The sequence below is a fragment of the Vipera berus genome (assembly GCF_964194415.1).
Source record: "Vipera berus genome assembly, chromosome: 16".
NCBI classification, from domain to species: Eukaryota; Metazoa; Chordata; class Lepidosauria; order Squamata; family Viperidae; genus Vipera; species Vipera berus.
In genome coordinates, this window is record NC_138219.1 from 8,297,442 (window position 1) to 8,325,049 (window position 27,608).

Genomic DNA, 27,608 nt, shown 5'->3' on the forward strand with positions numbered 1-27,608 from the left:
ATTTCTCTTTATATTCATAAAATGATACAATTCTGCCCAGTATAGAAATGTAAAATAAATTATACTGAATGTTTCTTAATCCCTGCGTGGCACAAAGGGCGGTTTCGCTCCCTCTTCTGCCCGAAACGGGAGAGGCTGTGGCCAAACTGGAATTGCGTCCTGTGCCTCTCTTTCGTCCGTGCCTCTTTGGTATCGGTCGAGAACCGGGCACCGTCCTCCTTGCCCGTGGCGCCGAGTTCAAATTCGCCCGCCTCAGCTTTTGTTCGATCGCGTCGGTGGTGCAAACCGGCGAGCGGAGCAGTGGGAAGAGTTCGAACGACCTCAAACTGGCCAGCTTCCTCCTCTTCCGATGATCTCCTGGGACGGTCACACGCCCTGGTGCTTTTTAAACCAGCTTTTAGCTCGCTTTTCAAGGCGTGGCAATCAAAAATGTTGCTGCCCATTTAAAATCTGATGTTGGGACCGGGCTGGTGGACGTGCCCAATTTATTCCCTCACTTTTCACAGCTGCCCGGAAACTTGTCCCATGATATTTGGCTACAGAGAAGTTGTCTTACTTCAAGGCAACAGGGTAGATTTGAAAAAGGGGTGTCCCCCCAAAAAAAAGGTATATCTCAGTGCCCTCTCCTGATTCTGCGTTCGGACGAAGAAAGTCACTGCAGAGGTTCAGCAATATCTATTGTCTTTCTTTGTCTCTAAGGGTAGGGCCAGTTCTGGACGAATCCTCTATCCCAACAGGATAGCATGGCTTTGTGGGAATCTACTCCATCGATCTGCCATCGAGGATCTAGCAGGATATCCGGGCAAATCTTTATGGGTGTCTGCAGACCAAGACAGATCCCAAGAAGGTGAATCGTTTCTTCGAAAGGAAGTGGAAGCTGTATGGATCTTTGCGACTTTGGTCGCGGAAGAAGTGAGGCGTCCTTGCAACTGGACTCTTCGCAATGTTACTCTTGCTTTGCTGCCCCCCCCAATTCGGTAGTCCCCGTTTTTCTCGACCTCCTGGGACATGGGAGATGGGGTTGCGGGACCCTCGGGGGACAAGACGCAGAAGGAACTCTTGGCAATCGAAAGTCCGACGCGATAAAAAAATAAAATCTCTTTACTTTCTCCCCTCGTACAGGAGATCCGACGCTGCCGAAGGACACCCGAGCAGACACGGTGCAAATCCTGACCTCTCTCTCCTTGGAAGGTTTGGGGCGGGGCACCCCGCTTCCAAGTCTGAAAGCACTCAGTCCGCTTGTCTTTAAAAACGAAAAGAGTCACGTTCCCACGTGCCGAGATTTGGACCTTTCCGCGGAACGAGTCTTTTCTTCAACCTGAGATATCAGATGCCAAATGCTTTCGTGGTAAGGCGGGCCTGGTGGATGCTCCGGGGAGCTGGCGGCCCTCAACTCTTGACCCAGGACCCTTTTAATGCCAGCTGGACATCCAATGAGGAGAAGGGAAATCCTCGCTCTTTTCTAATCCTCGCTCCTTTGTAAACGAGATTCGTTTGCCAGATTACTTCTCTCTCTCTCTCTCTCTTTCTCTCTCTCTTTCTCTCCCGGGGTTAAAAAAAATGGCAAACCCAAAGCGCAAGGCTACGGGGTTGTAGTAGGAGGGGTCCTAGCCCCCATCTTACACCGCCAACTCTCTTGATTCGTACATTTGCGTGTACTTTGGAGAAAAGATGCCACGTTACCCGAACGAGGAGATATCCCTGGATTCGAGGGTTTCCTTGTCCGGGAAGAGGAACACTTAATGTTCCACGTTCGCCAGTCAAGAAAAGTAAGCTACCTCAAATACACTGGCAGCTGGAATTGGGGCGAGGGGTTCGTGGTTTGGTTACATGGCAATAGCTTTAGACTTCAAGCCACGGTGGTCAGTTCTCGGCGATGGCTACGAAGACTGATCTGCTCCCGTTTTGGGCGGGCTCCCATTCCCGCGGCGGAACACGGTCTATCCGTTGTGTATGGCGCTCCCCTTCGTGGCCTCACACTTTCAGCGCCTTGTCGGGCACGCTGGGCTCCCCGCCGCCGCTGTTCTTCTTCTTCCGCAGCGTCTCGATCCAGCTGGTGCTGGGGCGTCCGCTGAAACTGGAAAGGGCCAGCGAGCTGAGCCGCATGTTCTTGCCGGACGTGATGAGCTCGCCGAAACCTTCCTGGTGGGAGAAGGCGTAGCCGGAGCGTCGGGAACCGGCGCGGCCAACCCGGCCCATGCAACGGTGCTGGGTTTTTTGCTTCTTGCGAACCAGCTGGGTGTAGCGCACCTGGGGAGGAAAGAAAGCCGAGCGAAGAGACGTCAAAGCCAGTCAGCTCCTCACCAAAACCTTCCCACCTCTGCTCCTTCTTAATCAGGCCAGCATCCCTAACCCCAGGCCCACCCCATTCCCAATCTGAACCTTAGCTACATCCACAATCCCAATCCTAACCCCAATTCTAACCCTAAACCCAACCCTAACCCTAACCTTAACCCCTAACCTTAACTCCAACCCTAACCCTAGGCCCACCCCATTCCCAATCCGAACCTTAGCTACATCCACAATCCCAATCCTAACCCCAATTCTAACCCTAAACCCAACCCTAACCCTAACCTTAACCCCTAACCTACATACACAATCCTAACTCTAACCCCAATTCTAACCCTAACCTTAACCTCTACCCTTAACACCTATCCCCTAACCCCTAACCCTAAACTTAACCTCTATCCATAACCCCTAACCTTAACTCCAACCCCAACCCCAACCCCAAATTCTAACCCTAACCTCAACGCTGACCCTACTCAAAACCCTAACCCCACCCCTTTTCAAACTGCAGGTCCTCCATGATTGACAGCCACCGTGTTCGGTGACCGTTCAGTGTTACAAAGGGGCTGGAAAAAAAGCCCCCCCCCCAAGCTAATACCGGCCGGCACCCTCCGTCCGCCCAGAGGATCTTCCCGCAAGGAAACGGCCTCGCTCCCGGGCGCCGGCCTTCACCTACCGTGTCTGCCAGTTCCGGTCGGAGGTCCAGCTTCAGGAAGCGGAAGGCCACCACCGGCACGATGCAGACCACGGTGGTCAGGGCGATGGTGAGCCAGACCGCAGGCCGGGCCAGTGTGTTCTGGGCGTTGCCTGGCAGGAGGGGTGAAAAAACAGTTCGGGAATTAAGACTCCTTAGTCTGAAGGCAGCCGAGAAGGGGAGACGTTTCCCAGAATGCACTGCCTGCCCCTGTCCAGATAGTGGGATTTCCCCGGGATGGATTGCCCCAGGCCAGGCAAAGAGAGTCCTCGACTTGCAACAATTCCGTTAGTGACCGTTTGAAGTTACGGCGGCACCTAAAAGAAGCGAACTTATGACCGTTTTTGACACGACCGCCGTGGCGTTCCCCACAGTCACCTGATCCCAACCAATTGGGACGCTGGACCGTTGACTCATACTTACGACGGGGTCGTGCGGTCCCTTTTTGCGACCTTCTAAGCAGTCAAAGTCGACGGGGCAAAGCCGGGTTGACTTAACAAGCGTCTGCCTCGTTTAATAACTGCCGCAGTATAAACGTGGCAAGAGAAGCCACAAAACGGGGCAAAACTCCCTTAGCCAATGTCTCGCTTAGCGACATAAATCCAGGCCTCCACTGTGGTCGTAAGTTGAGGACTCCCCGTATCCGAATTCTCCCACAATGCCCACACCCTTGGCAGGTAAGATTACGCCCCAAATTTTGCCAACAAGCGCATTTCTTCTGCCAAAAAGAGGTTTTAAGGGCCAAAGGAGATTCCCCCACCCCCAAAAAAGACAGAAAGGGTTTTTTTCTCCCCTCTCCCCACCGGACTCACCGACGAAACGAAACTGATTGGGGAAGAGTTGGAAGAGGCCGTTGCTGTGCATGACAAAGAGGATGGCAAAATAAACAGCCAGGCTGCCCCAGATGAAAAAGTGATTGATGGCCGTCCAGAATCCGGTATCCAGGCCAATCTGTGGAGAAAGGAGGAAAGGTGACCACCAGGAGATCTCCGGAGGTGATCTGAGGGCTTATTCCAGGAAGCTTCGGCAAATGCCACCATCGCCGAACCTTAGCGAAAGCCGCCTAAGTAAGTGCGCCCGGCACCCCCTGGTCCAAATCGGGTGGGGCATTTCCCCCCCCCCCGAGCTTTTGTCCACTGACGGGCATGGCAAAGACATCAATGAGGTTTCAGGCACACTTATTTTGGGGAAGGGGGGGGACTGAATCCGTGGGGAAAGGGGTGGGGGGAATCTCTCTCCCGTGCCCTGGCAGAGGTTGAAGAAAGGGGTGAGACGCCACGGACCTGGACGCTGACCACGATGACAAGGGAAGTGGCCACGGTGACGGCAAAGGATTGGTAGTCGGCCAGCTGGGCGTTGTCGCTGAAGACCCCGTAGGGGATGAAGAACATGAAGATGGAGGCGTAGATGCCCTGCGCGATGCAGATGAAGAACTCTCGCTTGTTGAAGAGGAGGTTCAGTTGCCCCGGTTCGTAGAGTTTGGGGTACTCCAGGCTGCGGTGTTCGGGCACATCCTGGGGGAGAGAGGAACCATCAGCGGCTGTCCCTCCCTCCCTCTTTCCCTCCCTCCCATTCTCTCCTTCCTTCCTCCCTTTTCCTCCTCTCTCCCTCCCTCCCATTCTCTCCTTCCTTCCTTCTTCCCTCCCTCCCTCCCATTCTCCTTCCTTCCTCCCTTTTCCTCCCTCCCTCCCATTCTCTCCTTCCTTCCTCCCATTTCCTCCTCTCTCCCTTCCTCTCTCTCCCTCCCTCCCATTCTCTCCTTCCTTCCTTCTTCCCTCCCTCCCATTCTCCTTCCTCCCTCCCTTTTCCTTCCTGTCCCTTTTCCTCCTCTCTCCCTCCCTCCTTCCCTCTCTCCCATTCTCTCCTTCCTCCCTCCCTTTTCCTCCACTCTCCCTCTCTCCCTCCCTCCCATTCTCTCCTTCCTTCCTTCTTCCCTCCCTCCCTTCATTCCTTCCTCTCCCCTTCCCCTCTAACCCATCTTTCCTCCCTCCCTCCCTCCATTCCTTCTCCTTTCTCTCCTTCCTTCCTTCCTTCCTTGCTCGTAATCTAAACCTCCAAAGTGTGTCTCTGAGTCCCTGATCTTGGAGGCATATTCTGTAACAGGGACTCCTACAGAGACACAGCGGCAGCTTGCCTCCTCTCTATTTTTTTCGCCCTTTGCTCGGCTGCCCTCCTCTTCCCCGCCCGCGGACGCGAAGCCCGCCAGGGGCACGGACGGACCTGATCGAAGACCCCCATGGCGAGGACGGGCAAAGAGGTGTAAACAATGTTGTACAGCGTGATGAAGTACTGATCGTAGACGGTCTTCAGGGGGGGGTAGGGGGAGGGAAAAAAAGGATGGGTTACTGCTGGGCTGTTTGGGCTGCCTGCATCTGCTGGAGACCCCCCCCCCCCGCCAGCCGCCGCCCACGCCCGGCTCCCTACCTGGGCGGAGAAGCCGCAGAAGAAGCCAAACCAGAAGTGCACCATGGTGAAGGCAAAGTTCTTGTAGAAGAAGTAGCAGAGGAATTTGCACATGCGCAGGTACGACCAGCGGCCGTGGACGAGGAGCAGTCGCTGGAGGAACTTGAACTGGGAGAAGGAGTAGTCGGAGGCCAGCACGGCTTGGATGCCCTCCTGCCCGCTGATGCCCACGCCGATGTGGGCGGCTGCCACCAACCAGGCAGGGAGGAAAAACAGACAGGGTGTGAGAGAGCCGGCTTCAAGGCAGGAAACTACAATTCCCAGGGTTCCCCAGTCCTCACAGACAAGGCTGACCATTCTGGGATGCCACGTCCCGATCTGCGGACTTCGGTTCCCAGAATTCTCCGCTCCTTGTCGACAAGGCCAGCGGCCTCCTGATTGGAGGACTTCCTTTCCCAGAATTCCCCAGCACTTGTGGACAAGCTGAGCATTTTTGGATGGCTCTTCCTAATCGGGGTGTGTGTGTGTTTATTTCCCAGAATCCCTCAGTCTTTGTGAACAAGGCTGAGAATTCTGGGATGCCTCCTTCTGACCTGGAGACTTCATTTCCCAGAATTCCCCAGCCCACAATTGCATGAGAATCCAAGGCCGGATTCCCCAATACTTTGCAGGCTTCCCGATTCAAACAAACACCCGGAAACTCACTCTTGATCATGCTGACGTCGTTCGCCCCGTCCCCGATGGCTAACGTCACGGCCTTCTTGTACTTCTTGACCAGCTCCACCACCTGGGCCTTCTGCAAGGGGGTGACCCGGCAGCAGATGACCACCTTGCAGGCGCACGCCGTCTCCAGGAACTCCAGTTCCATGTCGGCCTCCAGCGCGTGGGCCTAGGAAGGGAGCAGGGGGAAAATTCTGGGGGTTTTATGTGCGCCTGAAAGGATTTTTTTTTCTAATGGCACCTCCGCGGCCAGCAGCAGTCTACCTTAGAATGAGCTGTTCTTCCTGTAGCGGCCTGGACTGGCTACTCTCATTCCTGTGAAATGTTTCAGACCTCAGAAAATTGGAGAGGAGGAGGAGAAGGAAGAAGAGGAGGAGAGAAGGAAGGAAGGAAGGAAAAAAGGGAGGGAGAGAGGGAGGCTGAGAAAGAGATGGATGGATGGATGGATGGAAGGAAGAAAGAAAGACAGAAAGATGGAAGGGAGGGAGGGAGAGAAGGGAAAGATGGAGAAAAGAAAGGAAGGAAGGAAGGAAGGAAGGAAGGAAGGAAGGAAGGAAGGAAGGAAGGAAGGAAGGTTGAGAAAGAGATGGATGGAAGGAAGAAAGACAGAAAGATGGAAGGGAGGGAGGGAGGGAAGAGATGGAGAAAAGGAAGGAAGGAAGGAAGGAAGGAAGGAAGGAAGGAAGGAAGGTGGGCTTTCGTCAAAGCAGAGACTGTTGCCGTATGGACCGGAGGGTCAGTCTTGATGATCTCTAAAGCACCCCCTCCCTTTGGCAATTCTACAGGCGCGAGTCCCAGATCGGCCTTTTCCTTTGAAAGCAGCCGCCTCACTCCGTACCAGGCTGTGTCCGTTGATGACCAGGGCGTATTCTCCGGCCACGGCCTCCAAGACGGACGTCAGCTTCGAGGCCGAGAGCTTCTCCTGAAAGGCGAAGCCGTTGCCCATCGACTGCGAGGCCTCCATCAGCTTCTCTCGGGCCTTCCTGTCAGAGGAGGGGGAGGCCCGAAGGAAAGGAGGAAGACCGCCGTCATTAAGTGTCCAAGGGTTGTCCCAAAGGTGCTTCTTTCCCCCCCCCAGGACTTTCTTGGGTTTTTTTTTTCTCTCTGAAGAGGTTTCGCTTCTCATCCCAGAAGCTTCTTCTGCTCTGGCTAACAGCTCAGTTCTTCAGTCAGAAGTGAAGAAGCTTCTGGGATGAGAAGGGAAACCTCTTCAGAGGGGAAAAAAAAGCAACAACCCAAGTCCTGACTGGATGGTGGAGAATGGAGCGATTTATATTCCTTGCAGGCAGCTGGTCTTTTGCCTTCTTTTAGAGCAGGGGTCTTCAACCTCGGCCCTTTTATGACTCATGGACTTCAACTCCCAGAATTCCTCAGCCAGCATGCCTGGCTGAGAAATTCTGGGAGTTGAAGTCCATGAGTCATAAAAGGGCCGGGTTTGAAGACCTCTGGTTTAGAGGGTCGTTGAGGCCACCCGGAGGCTTAGGACCAAGCCGGATTGGCTTGAGAGCCGTGTGACTCCCATAACAATGGCCGCGATTGGCTGAGTGACGGCGGCAAGGAAGGTCGCGAAACGGGGCCGAGCTGACTTTGCAAACGCCTGGCTTAGCGACCGAAATTCTGGGCTGAGTTGCCGTCCGTAAACCGAGGACTTATCTGTATTTAAAATACGGACACAAGATCCCGGGAAAGGGAGGGTGTGGGGGGAGGGTCTTGGAAAAGCCCACTCACCGCAGTTCTTGCCGGACCTCAAAGACGGTGTGGCCACCGATGACAAACACCTCCGTCATTTCGTCGGTCAGCATCTTGCAGGAATAGCCAATGTTGACCGCGGTTTCTGAGGAAGGGGAGGCAGGGTGAGGGTCCTGAGCCAAAGGCCATCCAGCCGAATCCTCCTTCGGAGCCAGTGGACTACAGGACCCATATTCATCTGTGCCACCGGGGAGGGAAAAGGTTTTCCCCTTCCCTCCTTTAAAGGGGTATCGGAGCCCTTTGGAGGCGACCAAATAAATAAATCACATTTCCCTCACCCCCACCCCCACAAAAAAAAGACCACACAAACCCACGAAAATTGCAAAATACAGATTTGAACAAAGGAGATACAAAAAGTGGAAAGACAATAGAAAGCAAAAAAGAAAAAAAAGAAAAAGAAAGAGAAGCCAAAGGGAGAAAGAAAACTTGGGAGAAGGAAAATATGCAACACAGGAACACATAAAATAAACAAATAAAAATAAAATACAGAGAAAAGCATTGAGCAGAGGAAAGAAACCACAAATACATAAAGAGAGTCAACAGAGCAAGAAGAAAGAAAGAAAGAAAGAAAGAAAGAAAGAAAGAAAGAAAGAAAGAAAGAAAGAAAGAAAGAAAGAAAGAAAGGGCAAAGAAGGAAGGGAAGGAAGGAAGGAAGGAAGGAAGGAAGGAAGGAAGGAAGGAAGGAAGGAAGGGAGAGAGAGAGAGAAAGAAAGAAAGAGGGAAAGAAGGAGAAAGGAAGGGAGGAAGGAAGGAAGGGAGAGAGAGAGAGAGAGAGAGAGAGAGAGAGAGAGAGAGAGAGAGAGAGAAAGAAAGAAAGAAAGAAAGAAAGAAAGAAAGAAAGAAAGAAAGAAAGAAAGAAAGAGGGAAGGAAGGAGAAAGGAAGGGAGGAAGGAAGGAAGGGAGAAAGAGAAAGAAAGAAAGAAAGAAAGAAAGAAAGAAAGAAAGAAAGAAAGAAAGAGGGAGGGAGGGAGGGAGGAAAGAAGGAAGAAAATTTAAAAACACCAAATTAAAACCCCCCTTTGGCACAAGCCAGCTTTCACCTTGCTTGTCCCCCGTCAAGACCCAAATCTTAATGTTGGCCAAGCTGAGCAAAGCCAGGGTCTCTGGAACTCCCTGCTGCAGTTTATCTTCAATAGCCGTGGCTCCCAGCAGCTGCAGGAGAGAGAAAACAGGGGGGAAATATTCTTAGTTTGATTACAGATAGGCCTCGAATTACAACCGTTCGTTTAGCAACCGTTCAAAGTTACAAGGGCACTAGAAAAAGTGACTTAGGACCGTTTTTCACACTTACGACCGTTGCAGCGCCCCCCCCCCTCCCCATGGGCCACGTGATCCAAATTCAGCCGAGGACTTAAGCTAAGTTCCTCCGGCTATCTTGGACCCCCAGACCCTTTGGGGAACTGGTTTGACGGTTACGCAAACGGTCTTAGAAAGAATGATGGGAAAAAGGGGTGGGGGGGGCAGCTGGAGAGGGAGGGGAGATGCCGAAATAGGAAAGGGGAGGGGTCTCGGCACCCACCACCAGGTCGTTTTCCACCTCCTCGTACAGCCGAGCGATCCTCTCTTCACGGCCTTCTCCGGCCAGCGAGGCTTCCTCCAGCCGCTCGGCCCAGCCGGCGTAATATTTCTCCTCCAGGTCCCGACAGGCCAGCACCAGCGTCCGGAGACCCTCGCCCGCGTATTCCTAAAATCAGGAAGAAAAATGAGACTGGAGGAGACACACCCACACACCCACACTGGCCGTCTTAGCCTTATTGCCACGCACACAAGCACCCACAGACACACACACACACACACACACACACACACACACACACACACCTACATTGGTCACCTACATTGAGATGATCGGTGGTGACGTTGTATAATTCTTGGTTGCCGGGATAAAGCCGTTCCAGAAGGATGATATCGGCCCCTTTACAGTACAGGCGGATTTGCCCCTCCGGATTCCTCACTGGGGGGGGTGGAGGGGGGGGAAGAAGGGAGGGAGGGAGGAAATGAAGGAAGAAAAAAAGAGAAAGGAGTACAGGAAGAGAAGGGAGGGAGGAAGGAAAGAAGGAGGGAGGGAGGTGGGAAGCAATAGAAGGAAGGAAGGAAGGAAGGAAGGAAGGAAGGAAGGAAGGAAGGAAGGAAGGAAGGAAGGAAGGAAGGAAAGAAAAGGGAATTAGAGAGGAAGGAAGAAAGGAAGGAAGGAAGGAAGGAAGGAAGGAAGGAAGGAAGGAAGGAAGGAAAAAGACAGGGAAGAAAGGTGGGAGAGAGGGAGGGAGGGAAGAAAAGTAAAAAGGAGAAGGAGAAAAAAGAAGGGAAGGGAAGGATGGGAAAAAAGGAGTAGAAGAAGAGAAGTAAAGAAAGGAGAGTCAGAGAAAGGAAAGGAGGATAGGAAGAGAAGGAAGGACAGGAAGGGAAGGGAAAAACAGAGTTTACAAAGGAAGATATATAATGTATTTACTGATAATAACTATACCCGGTTCTCCACCATCCATTTCCCCACCCCAACAGCCCTGCAAAGTAGGCCAGCTTTTGAGGGCTCCGTGATCTGCCTGGCTGTCCTCACCAATGACTGACATGCGTTTGCGCACGTGGTTGAAGTCCAAAATAGCCAGAAGTTGGTAAGTGACGGGCCGTCCCAGCTCCTGCACCGTGATCGTCTTCGGGGTGCGTCCACGGAAGACAAAGCCGAAATTGCGGGCGGCGGTCACCAAGGCTCCCTCGTCAGGAGACTGGGCTTTGTAGTACAATTCTCCTGTTAAAGGGAAGGAAGGAAGGAAGGAAGGAAGGAAGGAAGGAAGGAAGGAAGGAAGGAAGGAAGGAAGGAAGGAAGGAAGGAAAGAAAAATAACAGACGATTGCTTCCAGACAGATTCTGCGCACAATCCCTCCTTCCCCAGACTTCTTTTGTTTCTCAGCATTTCAAACCTGAGCTTCAATTTCCTTTCCCCACCTGGGCACTTCTCTTCAGACATGACGGTGTGGCAGAGTGACAGGAGGCGGAAAAACTCGTGGACGTGAAGGTCACCCAGCTTGACCGCTTCCAAAAGCCCGGTGTCCCAGAAGGTAAAATTGGGATCCGCCAGCGAGTTGAAGGAAAAATCCACCGGATCTGTTTTCTTGGGGCGGGGGGGGAAAGAGAGAGAGGGAGGGAGGTTAGAACCAGCCTGGAGTGAGAAAGAAAGAAAGAAAGAAAGAAAGAAAGAAAGAAAGAAAGAAAGAAAGAAAGAAAGAAAGAAAGAAAGAAAGAAAGAAAGAAAGAAAGAAAGAAAGAAAGAAAGAAAGAAAGAAAGAAAGAAAGAAAGAAAAAAAGAAAGAAAGAAAGAAAGAAAGAAAAAGAAAAAGAAAGAAAGAAAGAAAGAAAGAAAGAAAGAAAGAAAGAAAGAAAGAAAGAAAGAAAGAAAGAAAGAAAGAAAGAAAATAGAATGGTTGAAAATGCACAAGCTATAATTTGGGGAGGGGGCTACATAACGCAAGATCCCGGAAGGCATTTCAATACAGTTGAAACTAGTAATGGGACTGATGACACAGCAGGAATAAACCATCAACAACACCCCTGTGAGGTGGGTTGGGCTGAGAAAGAGGGAGTGGCCCAAAGTCACCCAGCCAACTTTCATGCCTAAGGCAGAACTAGAACTCCCCACCTCCTGCTTTCTAGCCTGGTGCCTTAACCACTAGGCCAAACTGCCGGCGTTATTACCTTTCCGAGCTCCGCCTTGTATCCAAGATCATCCAGAGCGTCTCCTGCGGAAAGGACCAAGACTCAGAGTGGGGAATAGGAGGAAGAGAAGCATCCGTTCTTCCAAATACAGGTAAGTCCTCAAACGTATGACCATAGTTCACCCACCCAACTGATGACCACCTAGCCTACGGTCATAAGGTATGGAAGAGAGATGGCGGAGGGACGGAAGGCTGACCGTAGCTGCGTCCGTGGATGGAGCACTTGCTGAAGACCATGATGTTCTGGGTGAGGGTGCCCGTCTTGTCCGAGAATATGTACTCCACCTGGCCCAATTCCTCGTTGAGCGTCGTGGTCCGCGCCTCGGCCGGCGTGCACCGTTTCGCACAATACATTTTCTTGTCCCAGTTGATGAAGTAGCTGTGGCCCAGGCGAATCACCTCCACGCTGCCGGAAAGAGAGCAGGGACGGTTGGGAGCCCCAAAGCCCATGTGCCTTCGCCCACCGACAGGATGCCCAAAGTCCCTGTGGCGGTCTCTCTTTTCTCCCTTTATTTACTTTTACTTAGACAGATAGACAGACAGATGATAGAGGGATAGAGGGAGGGATAGATAGATAGATAGATAGATAGATAGATAGATAGATAGATAGATAGATAGATAGATAGATAGATAGATAGATAGATAGATAGATGATGGATGGACGGACAGACAGAGTGACAGACAAATGATAGAGGGACAAAGAGAGAGAGAGAGAATGAGAGAGAAAGACAGAGAAAGGAGAGAGAGAGAGGGAGAGAGAAAGAGAGCTGCCTATCAAATTGGTTTTCTGGGAGGATCCTATGACAACAGCTGTTTGTCCCTTAGCCTCAGCCCCTCGGGTTCTAAGACAGACTGCTCCTACCCATGGAGGCTCTCTTCCTTTGGCCGATGTGCTTCAGGAGCATTCGTATTTCTTTTTTTCAGGGTGAGGGTCTGCTTGAGGGGGGTCCACAGGAAATGAGCAATCCATAAAAGAATAGCTGGGGGGGGGAGGAACAAAGAGAGCCAGAGGAATGGGCTGGCCATGGGGCTCTGATTTTTGCTAAAGGTAAAGGTAAAGGTTCCCCCGCACATGTGTGCTAGTCGTTTCCGACTCTGGGGGCCGGTGCTCATCTCCGTTTCAAAGCCGAAGAGCCGGCGCTTGTCCGAGGACGTCTCCGTGGTCATGTGGCCGGCATGACTAGATGCCAAAGGCGCACGGAACGCTGTTACCTTCCCACCGGAGTGGTCCCTATTTTTCTACTTGCATTTTTTTTACGTGCTTTCGAACTGCTAGGTTGGCAGAAGCTGGGACGCGTAACAGGCTACGGCCTTGGAAAGAAAGAGGAAGGGGGGGCAGTCGGGGGGGGGGCGAGGGAGGCAGGAAATGCCACAAGCCAACATCCAAGGGAAGATTTGGTTCCCACCCGGAGCTTGGAAAAGCAGGGGAAGGAGACCTCTTACCTGGGGGCTGCAGAGCGAGAAAGCGACAGTCATGCAGGGGCAGGCAATAGAAAAAGAGAATGTTAAAAGGAAAAAAAAAGGAAAGGGGGGGAAGAAAAGAAAAGAGGAGAGAAAGGAGAGGAGAGGAGAAGTGAAAGAGAAAAAGAAGAGAAGGGGGAAAGAAAAGGAAAAGAGGGAAAGGGAAAGAAAGGAAGATAGACAAAGGAAACGAAAGGAAGATAGAAGAAGGAAAAAGAAAGGAAAGGGGAGGGGAGGGGAGGGAAAACACTCAAAAGGGGGGGAGGGGAAAGAAGGAGACACACCTGACGTAGAGAGAGATGGGGACCACAGTGTTGAGGATGATGATGTAAGACCAGAAGGCCAGGAAGCCGGACAGGAAAGCGCTGTCCACCACTTTGTCCCACGGCAAATAAATCTGGAAGCAGACGCCCACCTCGTATTCCCAAATGGAGTTGCCGATGGCCAGGATCACCCCCATGCAGACCAGGAAGCCGAAAATCTGCCGGACGGGAAGGCGACAACAGCTCAGCTTGCGCAAAAGAGGAGAAGGTGGAGAAGCGGGACAGCGTCCCTCTTTTTTCCCCCCCCCTCCCCCTAAGTGAGGTTCCCCTCTGTCTCCTGTCCCTTTTCATCCAGATGCGGGTCAATTCCACCTTTCAAGCGGTCAATTTCAAAAGATTCTGGATTAGAATTTAAATCCACTCGGGCAGCTTTGAATAATAATCCAGAATAGCGGTTTTCCAGGCTGAGATGGAAGGAAATGAATGAACTGCAGTAAAAAAAAAATCCGCTTTCCTACATTCTCCAGGACAACCACCCTGCAGAGCAGGCCACGGGCTTGACTGTCCCCTGGTGGAACGTTCCCAGAAAATTCTCTGCCTCAGTTTGTCAACGGGAAAAACTGAAACAGTGTCAGCTATCTACTCAATGCCCCCAGGGCTGGGAAAAGGCGGCCTCTGCGTCCTAAAAACAGAGAGTGAAGAGCACTGGGTTCGAAACACGGGGCTCACCTACCCAAAGCACCAAAGTGTTCATCAAGCGGTCGATGCTGGTCCTCTTGAATTTCGTGCGGCCGCTGTTTTGCATTAATTTGGTATCCGGCCCTGCAGAAGGAGAGAATCAAAGAATCCTTCTGGCAAAAATGACTTTTTGTCCGTCGCTCTCTCTCTCTCTCTCTCTCAATTCTGAATTTATTTTTATTTAGTTATCTTTTGAATTTATCTGACGCCCATCTCGTAACGAAATGATTCTGGGAGGATGGTCAAATTGATTTCAATCACGTGATCGTGGGGATGCTGCAAAGGTCGTCAGGGTGAAAAACGGTCAAAAGTCACTTGTTTCAATTCCGTCATACCTGCAAAGATGACCAGGCCGAAGCACCACTCCGTATTACGAAGGACACAGCCACGCAGCAACATATTTTGATTGCTCAGGGGGTATTTGCTGTCTTTCCAGTACAGCGTCCCGCTGAATTTGTCGAGTTTATTGTTAGGGGGTTCGCAAATCACCTCTCCTGAAATTAAAAAAAAAATATGGCCAAGGAGAAGATCAGTGACATAGTCCTCATTTAATGACAGTAATTGGGACTGGGATTTCCATCGCTAAGTGGAACAGTCTTAAAACATGATGTCACGTGTCTGCACCCTTTAGTGACAGCAGTTCTGGCAGTTGCCGTTGTTTAAGTGTGGACCGCACGTGTCATTATGCAAGGACCTTGCGTGAACACGACTTTCGACTTCCCACAGGCTTCCCCAGTGAATTTACTTCACAGGGAAAGCCACCAATCACAATCGTATCACTGGGATAACCAGAATTTTGAGGACTGGTCATTAAATAGCACTCGTTTAGCATAGTCACCAGTTTGAACAGTCACCGAACGAGCAGACATTAAGTGAGGATTACCTGGGCTGCATAACCTGAATGTTGAGCTCAGCAATCAAACTAACATGCCATCTTAGAAAGCTGCCAGGGATTGGATTGTGAGAGCCACTAATTATAATAATGATGAATTTTACCATCGAAGTGTGCAAGGTTGTTGGTGTCAATGAGCTCCGACGTCACTGGGGTTGCCTGTCGGACTTTCATATTGGTCTCCCTGCGGAGAAAAGCAGTTTAATCATGGCCAGGAGGAGAGAAGACAGTCTCCAAGCGGCTTCTTTAAAGCACTGTTTCTCTAACTCGGTAACTTTTAAGACCTGTGGACTTCAACTCCCAGAGTTCCCCAGTGGTTGGGGAAGTGGAAGTGCACAGGTCTTAAAATCACCAAGTTTCAGAAACTGGGGGATTCTGGGAGTTGAAGCCCACAGGTCTTAAAGCCACCAAGTTTCAGAGATATTGCTTTAAAAGAGCGGGCACAACTGGCGCACACTCACCCGTCCAGTTCGGCTGTCTCAATGTAACAAAGTCCGTGAGGCTCACTGCTGGACAGCAGAAGCAGATCAGCCTGGATTTGGGCAGGGAGAAGAGGTCAAAATAAAATAAATTTTAAAAAAACAACAGATCATGATTTATCTCATTCACTAGCAGAACAATAAACCCTCAACCCAACCTTGGATCAAAACATAGCCAGAGATGCTGGGCTCAAAACATGAGTTTTAAGCGGACAGAAGAACACCATCCGTTTATTCTTACTGAAGATAATTCTTAAAATTAAAATTATTCGGGTTCCTATTAATGCTCCCCCCCCCGCTCTCTCCATCCATGCATCTATCTATCCATCCATCCAATGCAATTGAATTTAAATGCAATTTAAATGAACTTAAATGAAGCATCTGAATTTAAATGAAGTTATATGTAACTTAAATGAATTTAAATGAACTTAAATGAAGTGCATTTGAATTTAAATGAATTTAAATGGAATTTAAATGAATTTAAACATAAATGAAATTTCTAAGAATTTAAATGCAATTTAAATGAACTTAAAGGAAATGCATTTGAACTTAAATGCAATTTAAATGGAATTTAAATGAACAAATATAAATGAAATTTCTAAGAATTTAAATGTAATGTAAATGAACTTAAACGAAATGCATTTGAATTTAAATGTAATTTACAAGGAATTTAAACATAAATGAAATTGATAAGAATTTAAATGCAATTTAAATGAAGTGCTTAAATGAATTTAAATGAAATGCAATTGAATTTAAATGAAATTTGAAAGAACTTAAATGAAATTCAAATGAAATTTAACTTTCAACCACAGCCTCTCTCTCTCCCTATTCTTCCGCCCTCTGGCTGCTTCCGAGACTCCGTCCACGGTCCAGGACAGAGGAACTTACCGCCACAAACTGGTTGTTTTCTAATTTTATGATATCACCAACCCGGACGTTCATCCATTGCTCTTGTTGGAGGCTGGCGGCGAGAAGGGAATCCAGAAAGGGCAGGGAAGACGAGAAGGAAATAAAACATTTAGGAAGATGAACCCGGGGGTCGCTTTGGCATTTCGAATCTTCTCTGCGTTACCCTGCAAAGCCTCCATGCTTCAGCGCAGTCTACCTTTGAATGCCAATGACCCACAAGGAACGGCAGGCAGGAGATTTGGGCCAGAGAATGGGAAATTTAGCCTTTTTTTGGGGGGTGGGGTGGAGAATTTTTGGAAATCTTTTCCAACCCTTTGCAAATGACAGGGAGTCCTCGGCTTACGACCACAGCGGACATTTCCTTCGCTAAGCGAAACAGCTGTGAAGTGAGGTTTGGGCCCATTTTATGACTTTGCTGGTCAGAACGTTGCAAAAGGGGGAGGGGGAACCCCGGGATGCTGCGACCGTCATAAATACGAGTCATTGGCCAAGCGTCTGAATTCGGATCACGTGATGCTGTGATGGTCGTTAAGTGGGAAAATTGGTCCTACGTCCCTTTTTTTCAGTGCCGTCGAAACTTTAAACGGTCGCTAAATGAATTGCCGTAAGTCGAGGACTGCCTGTGTTCCCCCTAACCCTCCAAAACAACTTCCGCGCCACCCCCACCCCAAAGAATTGGGGATTGTACTCACGTCCCGTTAATCAGCAGTTGGGAATGTCGGCTGTTCACCTGGTTATCACTCTTGTGGCGAAACTGTCGGCAGAAAGTCACGTTGAAAGGCGAAGATTCGAACCCAGGACCCCTCTCGCCCAAGATTTCGAGCTAAATTGACACCCCCTGCCCCAAAACTGCCCCTTCTCCCCCCCACACCCCCCTCCCTCCTGGAGGTTAAAACCGGACACAGCTTGGTAATAGGCAAGGACTGCAAGTTGGTTTTTTAAGAAGAGATTGGAGGGAGATTGGTCTGAAACGGTATCACCTGCTTGAGCAAGGGGGTTGGACTAGATGACCTCCACGGCCCCTTCCAGCCCGGTTTCTCAAAAGGGCTCAAAAGGAGAAATTCCGCCTCTTCCCGGTACTCACGTAGTCGTCGGTGGCATCCTTGACGGCTGTGATGGTCAGGACGAGGACTAAAGGCACGATGGTGGTGAACCAGGACAAGGAGGAGATCTGGGGGATCAGCTGGGGGGAGGGAAAGCCCGGAGGGGCTGGGTTATTGATCTGGACCCCCGCCCGGGGGAGGCCTGGAGGGCAGCGCTCAAAGGACCAGGGCGGAGATGAGATCCCGGCAAGGATATGGCTAGAGAGGAAGTGAACGCGGGGAGGGGAGAGGAAGAGAGAAAGGAGGGAGGGAGGAAGGGAGGAAATGGAGGAAGGGAGGGAGGAAAGAGGGAGGGAGGAAGGAAATGGAGGGAGGGAGGAAATGGAGGGAGGGAGGAAGGAAGGAAGGAAATGGAGGAAGGGAGGGAGGAAGGAGGGAGGAAGGAAGGAAATGGAGGAAGGGAGGGAGGAAGGGAGGAAATGGAGGAAGGGAGGGAGGGAGGAAGGAAGAAAATGGAGGAAGGGAGGGAGGAAAGAGGGAGGGAGGAAGGAAATGGAGGGAGGAAGGAAGGAAGGAAGGAAAAGAGACTGAGGAAAGAGGGAGGGAGGGAGGAAGGAGGGAGGGAGGAAATGGAGGGAGGGAGGAAATGAGATGGCAGTGAGAAGGAAGGAAGGAAAGAAAGAAGGGAGAAAGGGAGGAAAGACAAGAAAAAAGAGAGACGAAGGAAAGAGAGAAGGAAAGACAATATGAGAGAAAGGACGGAAAGAAAGAGAGAGTAAAAATCTTGCAGAGAAAGCAAAAGACAGCAGTGAAAAAAAACAGAAGGAAAAAGGGATGGGGGACAGAAAGCAAGAAAAGGGATCCCCGTAAATGAAAGAAGGCCACTTTCAGGTTTTCCTTTTTATTTTTTGGGGGTGGGGGCGGGGTGGGTGGGGGTGCAGAGTTAACTGGGCCAAACTGTGGTTTACTGAGACACACACACACACCCTTGCCATTTGTGCTAAACTGGGAAGCTTAGAGGGGACACTCCACGGGAGAAAAAGGGTGTGAACCCCCTGATTTGTTTGGGGGTTTTTTGGGGGGGGGCCCTCCCACCCACCCCAAGGAAGAAATCTCACCTGGAGAATGAGGAGGAAGAGGAAGTAAGTGTTTGCAACTTCCTGGAACTGTTCAAACAGGTTGATTGGCAGGAAAGTGACCACGTTGTATTTCGACGTCTTGATGCAGTTACTCTGCAGAGGAGCAGGAGAAATAAAATAATATAAAATAAAAATATAAAATAAAATAAAAATTTTGCGTATTTCGCGTGCAGTTTTAGGCTTGCCACTCACCGCGTACTGAAATTTTTCGTTGTATTCTCGAGAATTGGGCCTCACGCGCCGTTCCTCCTCTGGAAGAGAACCAAGCCGGGTTAGCGGGGGCCGATCACGCCGATCGACAAAAACCAGGGTTACTTTTCCCCTCTCATCTGGGATTTCAATCAATGTTAGTTGAGTCGGAGACCCCGGGGCCCAATGGAGAGCGCCCGGTTGAGCTGGGCTGGGTGAGAAGGCGGGCAGCCGTGCTCCGTCCTTGGATGCAAGTGTGCTTGGCTGTGCAAAGCCCCCCCCCAAAGACACACACACACACACACACACACACACACACGGCCATACATCGCAAAGAATGAATGAATGAATGAGGAGGAGGAGAAGGAGATGAAGAGGGTGGAGGAAGAGGAGGAAGAAGATGGAAGAAGAAGGTGGTGGTGGAGGAGGAGGAGGGAGGGAGGAAAGAAAGAAAGAAAAAGAGAAAGGAAGGAGGGAAGGATGGTAGATGGTAGAAGAAAGAAAGAAAGAAAGAGAGAGAGAGAGAGAGAGAGAAAGAAAGAAAGAAAGAGAGAAAGAGAGAGACAAAGAAAGAAAGAAAGAAAGAAAGAAAGAAAGAAAGAAAGAAAGAAAGAAAGAAAGAAAGAAAGAAAGAAAGAAAGACATTCGAGATTTTACAACGGAGAGGACACAAGGTCACTTTTGAGAAAGCTGGAAAAGATTTCCTTTGGGGGGGAGGAAAAAGCAGGGTTATCTGTCCCCCCCACTCTCCCTAATGCAAAGGACCGGTGGGGTGGGGAGGGGGGGGAAGCCGGGGAAGATGAGGTAATGAGTGCGGAGTGTGCCGCAGCAAGAACTGCCTCCCCGGAGAGACAAAGCTCGGACAGCTGGCTTGGCACCAGATCCCACCCACCCCAACCCCCTCACCCCCTCTTTCCAAAGAGACCCCCCCTCCCCTTTGCCCCCCTACCTGTCCCCCAAAGCAGCTGGCTGCAGGCATCCGTGCTCGCCACAGCCACCCACGGCCATTTCTCGGGCATCTCCTTGGGGATGGTCATGGTTACGGCCGGGGGGGGCGGGATGGGGGGTCTCTCTCCCAGATGGACAGATGGACTCGGGGGTCCCTTTCCTCTCTCTCTCTCTCTCTTCGCCCCCCCCTCGACTGGCTGCAGAAGGGAAAGTCTACCCTGACATTGAAGGAGAGGGGGGGCACCTCCCACTGCTGCCCAGCAGCCAATCAGGGGCAGGGATGGCGTCACCAAGACGACCGCTTGATGGGGAAGAGCACGGGGGGGGGGGAAGGGGGTCTTTCTGGGTTGCTTTCCCCTTTGCAGAAGCCCCCCCCCCCCCCGCTCAGCAAAGGATGGGCTGACGGGTTCAGCAAGAAAGTCGAGGAAATCGAGTGAAAATTAAAATCCCCCTTCAGGATTTCTGCGCTCATGTCTTTCTTCCCTTGGGCGGGAGGCTGGGATCAGGCAAACAGAACCTAGAATCCGACGGGTGGAAGGGTCCCCGGAGGTCATCTAGCCCGACCCCTGCCCAAGCTCGTAGAATGATAGAACCCTAGGGCTGGAAAGGTACCTTGGAGGTCATCTAGTCCAACCCTGTCCCACTCAACCCTGACTTTGGGAGGGGCTAGCTAGCCCAACATCGCCCGGCTGAATGTCCTGCCTAAAGCGGGAGTGGAGACTCACCGTCTCCTAAGGATTGGCCCACAGTCACCCAGCCGGTTTTCACGCCTAAGGCAGGACTAGAACTCCCTCCCTCCCACTGGGTGCCTTATCCACTAGAGCAAGCTGCCTCTCCGTTTTCACACTTTCCCACAGAAATTGCATCCCGAGGCCTCGGATTCTCCCTCCCGCAGAGCCTGTTAGCTAAGCATAGTCTACCTTAATCTTCTTTCCTCCCAGATAGAGACTGGGCTGTGTGTGTGTGGGGGGGTGTCTTACCTGCAGGGTGTTTCTTAGAACAAAATTCCATGGCCTTTGCGGGTCAGGGGTCAGGCCCATTGGAGACACTGCAACGGGGAGAGAGAAACACCTGTTGCAGGCGGAGGGGAAAAAAACAACAACCAACCAGCACGCTAAACCTGGTTATTAAACTTAGCCTGTCCTTGAATTTCCACAGTCCATCCATTCAGAAATAAACTGTCATCACGCCATCCAGGAAAACTGGGTCTGTTTGGGCCATCGGACGCGAGTTCGAGGACGCGCTTAGACAAACACAAGCCAACTGCGCAGCATCGCTGTGATTGTGGCTGGCGACAAACCCTTCACAAAAGGCTCTTCTGCCGTGCTCCCCCCCACCCCGCCGTCTTTCTTGCGTCAACCACACAACGCTTCCTTTGCTGTGACATCCTGGGCGAAAAAAACATGTGTGGTTACTTTCTTCCTAGGTCGCCATCCGGATGGAGGTGCGACGTGACGCACGACAAACACAACAACCACGACAATCAGCACAGTAAGCGAGCAGCCAGGAAGTTGTGTGCCTGTCCCACATCAGTTAAGCTCTGGAAGCGCCCCTCCTAAGCCAGGTTTACTTTTGCGACAAACTAAGGTTTATCCCTAAATGTCTGAGTGGACCCAGCTGGCTGAGAGACCGATTTGAGAAACAATGGGGGGGAGGCAGGGAGGAATAAGTGCTGGCTGGGGGTGATGGGAGTTGTAGTATCACAAGTGTGCAGCATGACAGAGTGGAGAAGGCGACCGGGCCCTGCCCCAAAGGAAGGGAATAGGCAGGGGAGCTTCAGAAGAGCCTGGATTCCAATGCCCATCAGCCACAGCTAGCTGGGAAGGGTGGGTTCTTCTGGGGAGAGGGCTGGCTATGTTAGATAGATAGATAGATAGATTAGATAGATAGATAGATAGATAGATAGATAGATAGATAGATAGATAGATAGATAGATAGATAGATAGATAGACAGATAGATAGATAGACAGACAGACAGACAGTTAAATAAATTAAGGATAAGAATGTAATAGGAAGGAAGGAAGGAAGGAAGGAAGGAAGGAAGGAAGGAAGGAGGGAGGGAGGGAGGGAAGGGGGAGAGAAAGAGAAAGAGAGAGAGAGAGCAAGAAAGAAAGAAAGAAAGAAAGAAAGAAAGAAAGAAAGAAAGAAAGAAAGAAAGAAAGGCAAAGAGAGAGAGAAAGAAATCAATTCATCCTCAACCATTTTTGAGCTGATCCTGCCGTTCAGTAGCCAAAACTCAAAAACAGAAAAAGGCTGGATTTTTTTTAAAAAAAAAACAGGCCAGGAAGGAGGTCCTAGTCCTCAACATTCCCTCCGGTGGTCTGGTTTGCACTCGTTCTGGAAGATCTGGCATGGGGGGGGGAACGGGGGGGGGGAGCAGGAAGCATCCGCCATGTGGCCGAGACTCCAAGCCGGAGAAGCAAAGCAAAAAGCTTTTTCTCTGTCTTTCTCCTCTTTGTAAATCATCACCAAAGCTATTAAAAACACGGGGGGGGGGGGAAACAACCTACAAAGGGGAGGGGGAAACTCAACAGTGGGGTGGGTTTTTTTGGGGGGAGGCCCCCCCAAGGGAAAAAAAACAGCCTTTTTTCCACCACCCCCATCCCCTTTCTCTCTTCGCCCCCCTCCCCCAAGTTTGTTTCTTGAGCAAATATTTAATTCCCCAAACCGCAAAACATGGAGCAAAGAACAGTTCTTGCCTGACACGTTTGCTTCCGAAGTTTTGTAAACTCAACCTCCCTCCCCTGGATCTAATCCTGGATTTGGGGGGGGGGAGGGGGGAGGCAGCGAAGATCTCCAGAAAAAAGATCTTTTTTGGGGGTCTCGGGGTGGAAAAATGAGGTCGCAGGGCGTCAGTTTGGGAACCAGGACAAGCTTTAAACCCAGCATCCACCGTTTAAGGGTGTGCCAAGAAAAAACAAACCACATTCAACGGAGCCACTAAAGGCAGGGAAAATAAGCTACTGATTTATTTATTTATTTATTTTAAAAGGAGGCTATTTAAGCAAAAATTGGGCTTGAAAAATAAAAACATTTTCCCAAACCAGCCAACCAGGAGAAATTTGAAACCCTCGGCTCTTGATATCCGACCGAGAGTGCATTTGGCAGGTTTCAGCGTCCAATTTTTCAAGTTGCCCTCGGGTTTCTCTCCGAAAAGCCACCTTGGGATGCTCCAAACCCAGCTTGTTGCATTGGCCCTCATTCTTGGTTTGTTCAGCCCGGCTTCCCCTCACCTGACATCCTAAAACAGGCCAGGATTCGGTGTCCCAAACGGAATCCACCAGGCCTGCCCGTCTCCGAAGATGACACGAAAACACTTTGACTCCTTCCAGCTTTTTTTTTCCCTCCAGGTTGGGACAGAGGCCAAAATAAAACATAAAAATTGAAAAGAGAGAGAGAGAGAGAGAAGCTAGCAGAGAATTCAGGGGAATGACCAGCAGAAGCTGTGCAGAAGGTGAAAAACTGGGATTTCTTTCCACTTATTCGTTCACCCTTGGGAACGGGCAGCCTCGGCCAAGGCTGGCGAAAGGAGCCTTGCCAGCTTAGCAGAAAATTAGCAGGGGATCTGGATCAGGGTTTTGGGCCAGCCAGGCTGGGCCGTGGGCAGGAGCCCCAGGCGCCAAGAAAAATGCAAATGGCTTGGCTAAATCCGTTGGCTTTTGCGTCAATCAATTACGGGCAGCAACGAGGGACGGTGGGCCTCGGCCAAAAGGTCAAGCGTGGAAGAGAACAGACTGTCTGGCATGAAGCACAGGGGTGATGATTTATTGGGAATATTGCCCTGCTGTTTTCTTTGCATGCTTGTACTGTGTTGGTCTTATTTTTTTTGATATGGTCTGTTCTGTTCTATTCTATAAGAATAGAATAGAATAGAATAGAATAGAATAGAATAGAATAGAATAGAATAGAATAGAATAGAATAGAATAGAATAGAATAGAATAGAATAGAATAGAATAGAATTAGAGTAGAATAGAAGTAGAGTAGAGTAGAGTAGAGTAGAGTAGAGTAGAATAGAATAGAAGTAGAGTAGAGTAGAGTAGAGTAGAATAGAAGTAGAGTAGAATAGAAGTAGAGTAGAGTAGAGTAGAGTAGAGTAGAGTAGAGTAGAGTAGAGTAGAGTAGAGTAGAATAGAATAGAATAGAATAGAATAGGAGAATATAGAATAGAATGTAGAGTAGAGTAGTGTAGAGTAGAGTAGAATAGAAGTAGAGTAGAGTAGAGTAGAGTAGAGTAGAATAGAATAGAATAGAATAGAATAGAATAGAATAGAATAGAATAGAATAGAATAGAATAGAATAGAAGTAGAGTAGAGTAGAGTAGAGTAGAATAGAGAATAGAATATAGAATGGAATAGAATATAGAGTAGAATATAGTGTCAATTGTCACTTTGAATGTACACTAATCGTACATTAAAAGGAAATTTCGTTGCATTCAGCTCTCGAAGGGTCACCACCTCCAATATACACTACATAAATATGACAAAAATAAATACAGAATTATCCACATACGCACATACCGATATAATAAAAAGCAGTAACCCGCTGCCTCTATATTCTACATTCTCTATTCTATCCGATCAAGGAGAAGATTAGCTGCACAGAGAGCCCAATTTCTCAACCTTGGCCACTTTCACACGTGGGGACTTCAACTCCCACAGTCCCCCAGTTAGGGGGAGGGACTAAAAAAAAAAACCCCTTCCTTTAAAAAAAAAAAAGCAAACAGCTTCCTTAGCTTGAAAACTTGGAAGACAACCCCCCTCCACCCCCTTGGAAGCAGCAAAGGGAAGGAAAGTGACTCCAGAGCAGGAAGCCAGCAACCTCAGCGGATCCAGAAGAAAGAGAGTCAGCGGAAAAAAACAGGCCAGCCAAGGAACAGGATCTAAAAACATAAAAAAGATGGTTTGCAAGGAGACTTTGAGATATGACGGATCCATTTAAGGCAGAGTACAGACAAACGAACAAAGAAACGAAACAAAACAAAAAAAACCCAGACAGGCAGGATTGAATATTCCCCTTTTTCTGGCGTTTTCTCTCTCGTTTCCTCTAAATCCCAGGCGTTTAAACCGGGTTCCCTGCCGCCGAGTTGGATGGAAGGCTGCCCCCCCCCAAAATAGGATCTAGTGGATCTAAGACTAGAGAATTGAAGTTACAAGGTGGCCTTCAGTTGGTTTGAAGACACCGCTGAGCATCAGCATCCTTTGGGGGAAAAGCACCTGGAGAATCAAAGGAGACTGCGCAATCCTGGCTACTAAAAAAAGTTAGTAGGGATCAGAGCAGGCTTTCCTGGAAAAGCAGAAATTGCAGAATGAAAAGGAGGGAATGGAGTCCAGGCCAGGAGTGGACTCCCACTCCCCACTATTTGGGGCCAGGGGTCTCACCCCCACCCACGCCCAACCCCCAGGAAGACCCCAAAGGCCTCCCCCTTGCCTGTCCCAGCTGGGCTGGAAGGCACCTCCCATCACTCTGGGCCCCTCTTCCCCAGCGCCCACGCCGCCGGCTAAGGAATCCGGCAGCCGAGCCCGATGCCCACGCAGGCGGCTTGGGTTGGGGATGATGGGAGCTGCTGCTGTGGCTGAGGCCGGTCTGTTTTCAGAAAAGCCCAAGGTTTGTCGGGGAGAGGAAGGGAGGGGGGAGAGGACCCCCTAACTAGCCTCTCAGCTAATCAATCAGCTGATCAACCCATCCATCAATACAGGGGGGAGGGGAGCGGTCCCCGGAGCACTGGAGGGGGGGGAGCATCCCCTCTCCAATCCCCTAATCAATCCCCTAATCAATCCCCTAATCAATCTTCTAATCCATCTCCTAATCAAGCCCCTTATTAATCCTTTAATCAGTCCCCTAACCAATGCCCTAATCGAGGCCCTTCTCAATCCCCTAACCCTAACCCAATCAATCGATCGATCGATCGATCAATCACCCATCAATCAGTCAAGCCCTCCCCGCCCGGGTCGATGGCCAAGCCGGCGCCCGCCTACCTGAAGGCGCCTCCTCCGCTCCGGGGCTCGCCCTTCGCCGCCGCGGCCGCTCGGCTCCATCCCGGGCAGGGCCGGTGGGGGGTGGCGGGCCCCGCCCGGGCGCCCCTTCCCCAACGCTGCCCGCCCGCCTGGCGCTGCGCCCCTCGCCCCTCCCCGGCCGGCCCCGCTGCCCGCCCGGCTGGCTGGAGGCGAGCAGGGAGGGGCGGAAGTGATGAAAGGGGCGGCGGGGGGGGGAGCCCCGCTCTGGCTGGCTGGCCTGCCTTCCTCTCCCCCCCCCTCAAGGATGGGGCAGGGAGGAGGAGGAGGACCCCCGCCCCAGGCCCCGCCCAGCCTCCCTCCCGCCATCCAGCTGGGGAGGGCTCCTCCGAGGCCATCCAGCCGGACCCCGGCTGCCCCGTTGCAGGCAGTCTCCCTCCCTTCGCCCCCACTCCTCCCGCAATCCAGCTGGGGAGGGGCTCCTCCGAGGCCATCCAGCCGGACCCCGGCTGCCCCGTTGCAGGCAGTCTCCCTCCCTTCGCCCCCCTCCTCCCGCAATCCAGCTGGGGAGGGCTCCTCCGAGGCCATCCAGCCGGACCCCGGCTGCCCCGTTGCAGGCAGTCTCCCTCCCTTCGCCCCCCTCCTCCCGCAATCCAGCTGGGGAGGGGCTCCTCCGAGGCCATCCAGCCGGACCCCGGCTGCCCCGTTGCAGGCAGTCTCCCTCCCTTCGCCCCCCTCCTCCCGCAATCCAGCTGGGGAGGGCTCCTCCGAGGCCATCCAGCCGGACCCCGGCTGCCCCGTTGCAGGCAGTCTCCCTCCCTTCGCCCCCCTCCTCCCGCAATCCAGCTGGGGAGGGCTCCTCCGAGGCCATCCAGCCGGACCCCGACTGCCCCGTTGCAGGCAGTCTCCCTCCCTTCGCCCCCCTCCTCCCGCAATCCAGCTGGGGAGGGGTCCTCCTGAGGCCATCCAGCCGGACCCCGACTGCCCCGTTGCAGGCAGTCTCCCTCCCTTCGCCCCCCTCCTCCCGCAATCCAGCTGGGGAGGGCTCCTCCGAGGCCATCCAGCCGGACCCCGACTGCCCCGTTGCACGCAGTCTCCCTCCCTTCGCCCCCCCCTCCTCCCGCAATCCAGCTGGGGAGGGGTCCTCCTGAGGCCATCCAGCCGGACACACACACACACACACACACCCCGAACTACCCTATATTCCATCTAGTCTCCAGCCCATTTCCCCTCACTCACCCGCACCCCCAAACCCAGCCATCCAGTCAAACCCCAACTAGTCTCCGGCCCATTTCCCTCTCCCCCCTCCGCATCCCGAAATAGACTCAAGGGTCCCTCTGAGGTCATCCATTCGGGCCTGGTTGCCCCATTCCCCTTCAGCCTGTTTCCCCCCCCCCCACACACACACACACACCTATACCTCCCAAGTTCATCCAGTCAGACCCCAGCTGCCCCATCCTCTACCTAGTCCCTACCAACGTTTCCCCCCCCCAAACACACCCAGAAATCCATCCTAAGAGGTCATCCTCTGAGGTCATCCCTTTGGGCCCAACTGCCCTGCCCTGCCTTGGCCCAGCTCCCTCTGGTGTGCCCCATTTTCCCATTCCTTCATCACCCGTCTCTGATACTAGGCGGGGTGTCCTGAAACCGACAATTAAAACGACAGCCCTACATAAACCAGGACCGTGAAGAGGAAGACGATCTATAATAATGCAATAAATTACATATAATGAAGCGTTTTTCTCCTCCTCCTCCCCTCCCTTTATCCTCTCTGCTGCTGCCTCCCCACCACTTAAATCTCGGTTTGTAATGAGGGCCCCCAGCCTTCCCACACCCCACGCAAGAGAGTTACCTTTGCAAATGGCCGTTTCGAGATAGACTGCTCCTTCCATGGGGGTTCTGTGGCTTCACAAGGAGGGGAAAAAAAACCCATAGTTTCCTTTCTCTCCCCCCAAAAGGAGAAACTTTGGACTCTTTGGTACAGAAAAGGTTGCGGTTTATAACCTGAAAAGGCCATTAAGCTGGACTCACACTTA

General features: G+C 51.4%; 1 protein-coding gene across 1 annotated transcript; it reads right to left on the bottom strand.

Moving 5' to 3' along the window:
* Positions 1 to 44: 44 nt before the first annotated feature.
* On the bottom strand, positions 45 to 25,724 carry ATP8B2 (ATPase phospholipid transporting 8B2). Its single transcript, XM_081341019.1, has 28 exons — positions 25,597 to 25,724; positions 20,601 to 20,668; positions 18,676 to 18,734; positions 18,463 to 18,576; positions 17,386 to 17,484; positions 16,994 to 17,055; positions 16,281 to 16,353; positions 15,375 to 15,445; positions 15,018 to 15,097; positions 14,357 to 14,515; positions 14,017 to 14,105; positions 13,305 to 13,501; positions 11,757 to 11,965; positions 11,540 to 11,583; positions 10,793 to 10,958; positions 10,407 to 10,595; positions 9,691 to 9,806; positions 9,372 to 9,536; positions 8,893 to 9,004; positions 7,832 to 7,937; positions 6,942 to 7,086; positions 6,089 to 6,272; positions 5,405 to 5,628; positions 5,201 to 5,284; positions 4,264 to 4,494; positions 3,793 to 3,931; positions 2,963 to 3,093; positions 45 to 2,250 (listed from the first exon to the last, which is right to left on the bottom strand). Exons 2-28 carry the CDS (start codon positions 20,629 to 20,631, stop codon positions 1,975 to 1,977), a joined length of 3,555 nt encoding a protein of 1,184 aa, XP_081197145.1. The 5' UTR covers positions 20,632 to 20,668; positions 25,597 to 25,724; the 3' UTR covers positions 45 to 1,974.
* Positions 25,725 to 27,608: the final 1,884 nt, after the last annotated feature.

Coding starts and splice junctions, on each gene's coding strand:
- ATP8B2 (XM_081341019.1), bottom strand. CDS start 20,631: ATGGAATTTTGTTCTAAGAAACACCCTGCAG. Junction 18,735..20,600: donor TTCTAAGAAACACCCTGCAG/GTAAGACACCCC, acceptor GTTCTCTTCCAG/AGGAGGAACGGCGCGTGAGG. Junction 10,596..10,792: donor GTCTGAAGAGAAGTGCCCAG/GTGGGGAAAGGA, acceptor TCCCTTTAACAG/GAGAATTGTACTACAAAGCC.